Here is a 10,545-nt window from a genome sequence, read left to right as displayed (position 1 = left end):
ACAAGAGAAGATAACATCTGTTTATACAAAGAATTTATTTTGTACACCATTACCTACAAAATATACAGCAATTAAAAATAATGGATGGGCAGAAGACTTACTGGAAAAATTACAGGAGACAATTCTTAGCGTCTCAGCTGACAAAGTTACATCGATAGGCTGCCTGTAAAAGCCAGTCTACCTTGCAGTAGGAGTTACCGAAGTTGCAGCAGCTTTGCCATTTTAGTCAATTAAAAGAGTTTGAAACAATTAAAAAGGCACCTTGAACAACTTAAACTCTTAAAACTCTTCACAATTTTAGCTATTCAAAAGTTACACTTTATACATATAACATCCACACCTTGTTTTTAACACTCTGAATAACAAATTTTGTTATTTTATTGTGGCACTCTATTTTCTTCAACAAATCTGAAGTTATACATTTGCAATACTAGTTTCGTATTCAGACTATCGCAGCATAAAAATCCACTCAGAATGGTCATGGGGATTTAAGATACAGTACAACCTTACAATCGGGAAAATACAAGCATATTTAAGACAATTTTTAAAAGATTAAAATCTTCAAATAGCAGTGTTGTGAACCAGATCAAAGAAGGAGCTACGCATGACCACAATGAAAGTGGCTGGTGCACTATATATATAACTTGACAAATGTGATCCTTGATATATTTGCAAAGTTCTTAAACAGCAAGACCAGTTTTCTCCAGCACAGACAGACAGTCTTCCTGCAAGCCTTTTAACCAGTTCCAAAAAGAGCGACCAGGAGACAAGGACAGCTGTAATGAGTAAGTCTTCTAGTAAAACATCACGGGAATGGTAAGTGTTCCCTTCAATACTGTTCACAAGAACAAAAAAATCCATACAGCAAATATTACTTCTTTTCCCGAACATTGGCATCCATCTGCTATCTACAATAGCTTGCAAAGACACGTAACACAAATGAGGTTTGACTTTCAAGTTCAACTTCATAGGCAATTAACATACTTCACCTGTATGTTCTGTTCTAGCCAAAGTAAAAAAAGTGACACTAATACTGAAAAAGAGGTAATCAGAAATAGCAAAAGCACTGATAACATGATAACAAAGAATTGGGGTAAATATTCAAGAAAGTAATATTGCACACTTTGACTGTCAACTGTGTAAGACTTTCACTCCCAGGCAGTGACAACCAGTCCTGTTTGGTTTTTTTTCTGTCATACTACCTTAAAAAAAGGTCATTTTTTGGTTTCCATGGCAGTGGAAAAAACTGAAGGAAGACAGCCCTTATTGAACATGAGGCCTAGGTTTCAAAATTAATTTTCCAGTCTGCAAGACAGAAAAAAATACATAAAGTTTAGACCCTGAAAGTTGAGCCCAACAATTGCACTTCAAGTTCAATTTTACAGGCTAAGTTTAAAATGACACACAGAACAATATTAAATATTCTACATTCCAGTTTTACAGACACACAGCATTTGTTAAGGTGTACGCAAGTGCTGTTCAGAATTAAAAAAAGTGCCTTTTCAAATTACTTGCATTTGTTTAAAAAACAAAGTTTAAGCAATGAACCACTAACACTTACATCATCACAGGACATATTATATTCTGCCAAAACAGTTCGACATCGGGCTGCTATACTATGTGGATTGTGTCAAGGAAAGCAGCTAACACTTGTACACAGAGTAAATAAAAACTGAAAAAGCATTATTAGCATAGGCTTCAATAACAGCAGTAACTATACCAGTTTTAAACTGACAAATATGATCGAAGGATACATTGATGGTGCCACCACTCTTTTATGTATTCCAGCAAAGAACAAGCCTATTAGGGTAATACAGCTAATGGTGAAAAATGGGTGATTCCAAAGTGATGTGAAAAATGACACCTAGGAAACAAATCAGATTAGTCCCACTATATATTTTCTAAAAACATTCACAAAGTTGCTGCCTAGTTCACTTAATTTAAAAAGAAATACTGCTTCTAGCCATTTCTAAGTACTTGTGAACAATTCTTTAGATAATCATTCAAGGGATAGCATTTTAGTAGGCATTGTCCCAGGATATATGCCACAACAATTCCAGACAGCTTGAGAGCTTAACTAAAAATTATTTCCCAGTTGCATGGGAGAACCACCTTTATTTAGCCTTTCAGTTTGCAATATACTATACCACTTGACTGCAACACCAAGCTATGAAACGGACTACATTCAGGATTAGCATGATCTTTACCTTTTGTGTCTCTGGGTCTATTAACCAGTTCCAAGCACCAGTTGCTGTGCAGACTGATACCACTATAAGAATCACTGATAAAGAAAAGAATGAGTCATAAACAGTATACCTCACTCCTATTAAAAAGCATTTCTTTTTCAGCAGCAGCTCATAAGCATTTATTTCTTCTCCCACTTCTGAGGTAAGAAAAGCTTCTACTTGGAAGGTAGAAATTAAAATAGGCAAAGAAACTTATATTGTGTGAAACCATAAAGATTCTGTACAAGTTTTCTAGACAGGACAAGTAGGTACCAAAATCTAAATTCTTTCAAGTAAAAATATCCTGATGCTTTGAAGAAATTAAAGTTTCTAAAGTATCACAGCTAGCACAAATATGAGTTGGAAGACTGGAGTAAGAGTTGTACCAAATGTTCAGCATGCTATTTGAGCTTATGCAGTCTAGGCAACAGAAATGCAGCACCATTAAATTACAGAGCAGAACTAAAGCTTCTACCCTGCTAGCTCTTCTGCATAAGAAGATCCTGAGGCATTAGCACCAGCAGTTTCAGTGGCACTTCTAAGTTGTGTTAAGCTCCCTCCCCCAATCAACACAATAACAAGCAAGGAAAGCTGACACAGAGAAAAACCCACAAAATTTAAACAGGAGTCAGAAGGCATGTTTGCTTTAGCACATGAAGATTAACAAAAACCTCTACACATCCAGAATGGCCTAGGAAGAATAATCAATTCACTGTAAATGGATAATGCTAGATACGTACTAGAGTAACACAAGATACCAGACTGATTTTGAGATACTACAAAGGGTTGGGGAACAGGGGTTGATGGAAAAAGAAAACAGAACAAATGTAAAGGTACAGAAAGCTCTTGCTCTGTTGCACACCCATAAAGCCTTGCAGCTTTCATTGGACATTTGGCAGTTCCGAGTGTTTTCTGTGAAGCCTGAAGTTCTGGATGTAAATAAAGTCTTTTACCAGGGAGGGGGCAGGAGGGGAGGGGAAGGAAAACAAAGACCAACACAAAAAAAGAGAAGACCCAGAGTTACCAGACTTTAGGATCATAGGAAAGAACCTGAAAACAAAACCCAGATATTCATGATATACTACTTTCAGGTTTGCAAGACTGCTATAATTTACTACTGAGTTGCATATTCCTTACTGATACTATAAAATTAAAAACAAAATTAAAAAGTAACGATTAGAAGTTATGTTTTCAAAAGAAAGTTGTAAAAGATCTATCAAAAGCATAGAGCATCTTCTCTATATAAATACCTTTTTTCCCCAGGATAACAGGAGGAAAAATTAACATTAGGTTAAATATCCCATTATAATTAAAGTAAAAACTCCCTCTTGTACATTAATTACAAAACTAGCAAAACAAGCAGTTAGGAAAAAAGTTAGCTAGTGAACATAATACTAGTTACGCAAACCTCATTTAAATACGCTTAGAAGTTTCCAGTACTTTTTTGTTTTTATTATTATAGCTGACAGTAAATAGCAATTCTGGAAGCCAAATGCATTCCTACAGCAGGTGCACACAAGTTGCACCGATTTACTTACAAATACCTGGTTGCCTCCCAATTGCTTTAAAACAATGGGGGTTGGGGTGGTAGTGTTTGGTTGGTTATGTTTTGGGGTGGGGTGGTTTTTTTGTTTTTGCTTTTTAAGTAGTCATTCCTCCAGTTCCTTCATTTGAAATTAACCTCTTGGCCCCTCAGGAGAAAATATGCTATTTTATATGTTCTAAAAAATGTCTGTATTCTTTGAGTATGGAAACTTCAGCAGAATCTTAGAACAAAAAAAGCAGTCTGTTTCCACCATGGACTCCTGAAGTTGGCAGAATATCTGGGGTATTTTTTGCCTTCCCCCCGCCTTCAAACTTTCCTGTTGCAACAGACATGAGGACATATTCTGCCCTTAAGGCACACCACTGTTAAGTTTTTCACCTTCAATTTTATAGGGACTATCTCACCCAGTCATATTTAGTTCAAGTAACTATAGTGACAGTCTGAGCCTTCAAAAAACACCAACAACAAAAAACCAAAATAAAACAGAAACAAATACAGCAACTTACTGGGCCAACTATTTTCAGAATAATTCAGCCTTGAGCCAATTCAATCTTGACCTCATTTTTCTAACTCTGGCTAAAGTATAAGTCTGGTATCTTGTATTATCTTGTTGCAGAGCATTTGAACGTGCACCACAGAAATTTTAGAAAGTATAAGCACAGATTTTTGTTTGGGCAAACATAAATCAAAGATATACACTGGTAAATCTAAAAAGCTTGAAAGAGAGAATCCCATTTATCCCTTGGAACATCAAACTTACTTCTCCAACGTCCTGTAGCTGGTTGCAAACATGCAATATATTCAGTAAGTCTTCTTTCAAAAGCTTTGAGATCTGGGGAGGATGTATATCAAGCATAATCAGATCTTCATCTATTTAGTCAAATTTTAATGTAAAAGATAAAAGGAATTAACTTTTCCTCTGTGCACATCCACTTCTTAGGCAGAGAAAACTAATGCAATGATCATTTAGATGTAATAAAAGCACAGTCAAAGTAGCTTCACACAGCTTTAGCTAATAAGCACAATGGTGGAGTTACACTAAATGCAAGAAACAGACCCACTTACAGAAAAGAAAAATCAATATAGTTGAGAAATCAGAGTATTTTAGATGTCTTTAAAAATACTGAGAGTTAGATTTAGAATAGCTTAAATAGCACCTCCACACAGAAAAAAATATCACATTTTGGAGTATTAAGTACATCAGGAAACCATTAAGTTCTATTATCTATATAACAGTAATAAAAAAATGTTGACCATTTGCCAGCTGTTCAAGGGATTACTTGCAGCAGCATGGCTTTGATGACTTGTTTCATACAAACTTTTAGCATCATGACATACATATACACACACATATATGTAAAAACCCACAGCAAACACTAGCCCAATGATCTTATTTTAATTTTTTTCTTTAAATAGATTTTTCTTCTCATTGCCATCATTCTCCCACAATCTTTCCACTGAAATTGTTAAGTCCCAAGCAGCATTTCAAGTTCATACTCCTAATTTGCTTAAAAAAAAAAATCTTAGTCAACTACCTAATGTTTGTCTACAAGGAGCTGTTTCACCTGAAGTCTATGTTAGATTTAAGGTTCTGTTCAACAAGGTCAGTATTTTACAACTTACCAGTCAAAGCTAGAATTCTGCCTGGACTTAAGTTTTTATTAGCATACACTTAACTTTCAGCTAAAGCCTTTCAGTTAGCATCACTCTGGAATTTTTTCCTTCAACTTGCAACTATTGCTAAATTATTTACCATAACAAAGCAATTAGAGAATAAGATCAGAAGAAATATACCTATTATGATCATTACTAATGCAGTTTTCCAAACTGTAAATTTATTCCTAAATGGCTTGCAGGTGAATTCATGGGGGAAGATTACAGCATCTTGACTTAAGCCACAGAACAGCTAACTAGTCTTAATTACTGCCAACAGCCTGGTAGTTATGGCCTGTCCTCCACCTCCCTTCTGGGGAAGCTAAGCCACTGCCAGAAATTAAAGCTAATTAACTGTTCCCTGACTAGCACAAACCCCTACAACTAGTCACTGAAGTGAGCAGGGGAATATGAGGCATCATATGAAAACCTGCTATTTGAGAAATAGCACCCAGTAGGCATAAAATCAAGCTATTGATAACAAAGTTCTCAAAAAAACACTCGTATAACATAGAAATCGTTAAAATAAAAAACAGGGGGAAAAAGTCTTTCAGAAAACAGGAACTTAAAGCTTTAACTTATTTTTGGATATCCATGTTAAGAACCTTCTCTGAGTTTATCACTTTGGCACCTGTAACTAGCAAGGCACACTTCTTAGATCCCTACAGCTTGTACAGACATAGCAACAAAGCCACAACAACACTGGACTACCATTTTTTGTTGCCAAGTCTACATCTAGAAACTGCTACAAAACACCTGCCAAGTCTGAGACACCAATGTATTTTAAAAATCTCTACCAGTCTTATTTTTGGACTAAAAACTCCTTTCAGGGTTTTGGCATCCTATAAGCTGTAACTTCAAAGAACTTGTAACCCAAACCATCAACGTTCTCAAACAAGAGAGGACTACTTGAGGTCACGCTCTTCAAATGCAAAAGGAGCCTTGGCATAGCGTAATACCGAGCGTGCGAGGCAGGACTCAAAACCGCAGGAAATGCATTTCACGTAAAAACCCGTGCGCGAGGTAGTTACCGCGGCCCAAGCGGATTTTAACATGCATAAAGTCGAGACGCCTTCCCGCGAAGGGGCGCCGACAAGGGAGGAAGGCGGCTGGCGGGCCCGCACACGAGCCCCTCGGCACAGGCCTTCCCTGCGGGCTCCGCTCTCCGCCCCCGCGGGGCGGCCGGAGAGCACCAGCGGTCCGCCCCCAAGCCTCAGGATGCGCAGGTGGCCCCAGACACCCCGCCCCAGCTCGCCTGTCTGGGCCGAGGAGGAGCGCCGGCCCCGGGAGCGCAGCGGAGAGGGAGCCGAGGCCTCCCGCGGCCGCTTCGCCCCCCCTCCGGGCAGCACCGCGGCGAGGCCCACTCCGGAGGAACGAGGCAGCGCGCTCGAGCAGCCCAGGTGCGGAGCCGGCAGCTCCCAGCGCGCCGAAGAGGCAGCTCTGGGCTCGCTCCGGGCCGCCGCACTCACCCTCAGCCTGGTCCAGGGAGTTCATGGCGGGCGGGCGGAGGCAGCGAACTCTGGTCGTGCCCCCCACAGCCGCCCAGCCCGCCCCGCACTACCCACCGGCCCTGGCCCCACCCCCGCAACAACGCCGCACCCTACTGGCCAGCCTCCCACTCGCCGCGCCCCGCTCAGCAAGCGCGGCCCGCATTGGTTACGGAGAGGGAAGGGGCGCGGCTCCAGCCATATGAGGGCGGCGGCGGCGGCGTGTGGAGCTCTGGGACGGTAGTGCCACCGCTGCTGGCGGGGCGGCCGTGAGTGCCTGGCTGGGGTGGTAAGGCATGGCGGCAGATTTTGGGGCGGGACGGGCGTTGCCGACCGTCGCCGACCGTCGGTTCCCTCAGGATATGAGGATCATGAGCTCAGCAGCGCCCAGGCCCTCTCGGGGCGGCTTCCCCTGGGCGTGGGGCCGCTATGTCCGGCGGGAGGACGGGCGCGAGGCGCCTCCGCTCGTCGCCCCCGCTCGTCGCCTGTCCCGTGTCCCCCCCCCGCCGGTTTTATTTAAGAGCGTGTTTTTTTGACGCGGTGGCTGTGCCTCCGCCCGCTGGCGGGCAGCGGGGTGGCACCGGAGGGATGGCCCGCAGGTGGGGGCAGTGACAGCGGCGTGTCGGTGGGGCATCTGCCCTGTAGCTCCTGGCTGTGCCTCGGCGGTAGCCATCGCCTAGGGGGTGGTAACATCCGAAATAGCGAGTGTCCAAAAGCAGCGTTTAAAGGTTGGGTTTTTTATAGGTTGTAAGTGTCCCATTGGACGTGCAGAGATCAACCATCGTGATCCCATGGCCCTCACTGCTGTCTCCTGCTGTCCTAGCTAGGATACAAAGGTAATGGAACTGGTTTTTTTCCTAAATGAAAGCTTTTCGAGTTACAGACTAACTTGATTAGTGAGCTCTCCAGGGACCAAGGCTCTCTGTGCTGCCGTCTGTTTTCAGCTAACCCGTATTGGAGGCTGGATTGGTATTTTGTGGCCCAGTAGGAGTTTTGTGTTGCTGTGCTTTTAAAAGCAGGCACTGAGAACTGCAGTGTTCTCAGGGGTGGGATGTGGTATCGCTTCTCTCCTGTGGACCACGGGCAGGACATTACTTGGATACAAAAACTTTCTTAAAGGGAACTTGGAAAGTCGTGAACATGTGATTTGTAGTCATTTTGCTCTCATTGGTTTTAAGTGTGATCACAAAAAATTGTGCCTTCTAGAAAGTCTTAAGTTACTCTTGCTTTGGTGATAGCCTGCTGAATGTAGATGATGGCATAATATTTCCTTCAGAGCGTTTATGAGTCCAGCTTATTATAATTTTGCCTAGCTAGTTTACACTAGTTTTGCCAGTGTAAAAACCAGCAGAAACGCTCCCACTGGTGGTGGCTGGAATTCTTTTAGCCACATGGAAAGGCTGAGCACCTCAGTGGTGTTTTTCTTCTGGCTGTTGATAAAGACTATAGCAGATATTAGCACTAGAATATTTCACTGAATCAAAAGACAGGAGCTGGGGAAGATGATGTTCTCTTCCTTACTACAACTGTACTCTTGCAGTTGGTAGAACCTTAAATTAATCAGACCCCAAGAAGTTAGATGCTGCTCTGAAAAACGGAGTGCTCTGAATAGCCCTTGGAGATTTCTAGCATTCTGAAAGTACCAGAAAGTTGTAATTTGCACTAGGCTATTTATAATTCTGTGAGTTTGCTGATGTACAGATCTCCTCCTGATCTCTTTTATCTTGCTCCGGCTATTAAGTTTACTTCTGAACAGATACAGATATCTTAAAGCTGGTTTTTATTCAAGCTTTCATGATTTGTGATACTTAAAGGCTGAACCTACATCACAAAAAAAAAAAAATCTAAGAGCAATAACCCCTTGAGATGCTTAAGTAAACTATAATTCCTTTATTGTTTATAATGTAAAACTTTTGGGGCAGTTCAAAATGCTTTTATTTCCCCGATTTATTTTTTTTTTTTGTTCCCCCCCCAAGTCGCTTTTACTCTTTTCTGTGCAATTCTGGTGACTGGAGACTAGCCTAAGGTAAATGAGACAAGACAATGTAACTGTTGTCATACTACAAGGATGACTTGAATAAGCTGTTTCTTAGGGTTAGTGCATCCGTTAATAATGCTTGAAGCCTTAAAATTAACAGCTTAGGCGAAAGGGTTTAGTGTACATTTGGATTGCTTCACAACGCAGAGGTGATTGGAAGAAACATGTTTTGTCAGCTTAGAATATCTCAAGTATCTTTTTTCGAGGTGCAAGGGATGCATCTTTCTGAGTTTAGCATCTTTGATATCTATTTCTGGTTCTCACAGCTGTACTTTGAGCATAATGTGAAAGCATCTGTTAGCAGCATCTGCTATCAGAGATAATTAGGATGGGTCACTTGTTTCTTAGTTTGATTGCATTTCCAGCTTCCTCCTGCACATTTTCATCAACATAATCCCTTCCCCTGCTCATTTTTCTCTAAACAATCCCTCCCTCTTGAGGCAACATGCTACTTCAGAGATACTGTGTTAATGTTTAAGGCTGTTAAAAATTCAGTCTTTTTGAATTTATTAATCCTGTATTTTTATAAATCTGTTTATTGTAGTAATTACCTTCCAAGTTTGAGGAGTATTACCCTAACTTACATTTAGGGATATGAGGATAGTGTTTATATGCTTTATATTCCTTTCCTAAGTAGATTTTGGATGCTTAAAAATCTTATCAAGAAACTCTTTTTTTTTCTTCATTCCATCTCATTTTTCCTGAGAAGTGTTATTTATCCACAGAACTACAGGGTTTTTTTTCTGTAAGGAGATCCATATTCAGGGCTTCTTGGTTTAGACAACAAAAAAATTCTGATCAGAATGTTTTTTCTGTTACATTTTTCTTGTTGCAGGCCTATAGAAAATATAAGAAAAGTTTATCCTGGAAGACAGGCTTTATCAAATAGCAGCATTTTCAGTAGAAAAGAGAAAGCCTTTTGTTGGACATCTGAGGAAAATCCATAGGATCATCTCTATGCAATGTATGCATAGCATAGCAATACACATTTTGTGTGTGTCTTGATGTAACAGAAGATTTGTTTTCACTTCTTAGAATTGTAGTATGAAACTTGTTCTGCCACATTGAATATGATGTTATGGCTTGAGCTGCTAAAAATGGTTTGAATATCAGTAGTCTGTAAAGCTAATTTGTCTTCCTCTGCTTTTTTTCTGCAGCTGGAGTGAGGTTTTTATGTATTTTTAGGTACTTAGGACAGGAGTAGTAAAACTCGCCCTTTTACTCCTTAGAGCACTTCAGAAGACAGGCTTCTTATATCCAAGATAACTTAATTCATTTTTTTTTTGTTTATTGTTCCTCTTAACACATTTTGTTATGAATGTTATGCAAGTTCTGTGTTGTAATTAGCACAGGGTTTTATTAATCTGTAGTGACTGTTCTTTGCTGTTTGTCTTCAATATTTAATATCCAAACTTTCTTGACTTTCAGCCCAGGCATAGATCCAGGTAGACTCCATGTGTTCTGAAGTGCATAATATGTAACAGAAATGTTGCTATGAAGCAGTTTATGGAAAAAGTGAGTCTTAAGATATTGCACATAGAATATCAAATTAAACAAAACTCCCTCGGCAACTTATTTTTCACTTTTTTGTCATGT

The 10,545-nt window shown here is 40.4% G+C and overlaps 1 protein-coding gene across 2 annotated transcripts; it reads right to left on the bottom strand.

Moving 5' to 3' along the window:
* Window positions 1–16: 16 nt before the first annotated feature.
* On the bottom strand, window positions 17–7,007 carry CNEP1R1 (CTD nuclear envelope phosphatase 1 regulatory subunit 1). Of its 2 annotated transcripts, XR_012652212.1 has the most exons (7): window positions 6,894–7,007; window positions 4,532–4,603; window positions 2,208–2,281; window positions 1,755–1,864; window positions 1,562–1,616; window positions 1,203–1,305; window positions 17–835 (listed from the first exon to the last, which is right to left on the bottom strand). XR_012652212.1 is itself a non-coding variant. In XM_075040213.1 (6 exons), exons 1-6 carry the CDS (start codon window positions 6,916–6,918, stop codon window positions 1,264–1,266), a joined length of 378 nt encoding a protein of 125 aa, XP_074896314.1. In that variant the 5' UTR covers window positions 6,919–7,007; the 3' UTR covers window positions 17–1,263. The 2 variants fall into 2 exon arrangements, 1 of the variants encoding a protein (XP_074896314.1); XM_075040213.1 differs by having other exon boundaries at window positions 17–1,305.
* Between the last annotated feature and the right edge of the window lie 3,538 nt (window positions 7,008–10,545).

This window comes from Buteo buteo, chromosome 11, assembly GCF_964188355.1.
Source record: "Buteo buteo chromosome 11, bButBut1.hap1.1, whole genome shotgun sequence".
In the NCBI taxonomy this organism is placed as follows: Eukaryota; Metazoa; Chordata; class Aves; order Accipitriformes; family Accipitridae; genus Buteo; species Buteo buteo.
This window is presented reverse-complemented; position numbering and strand designations above follow the sequence as displayed.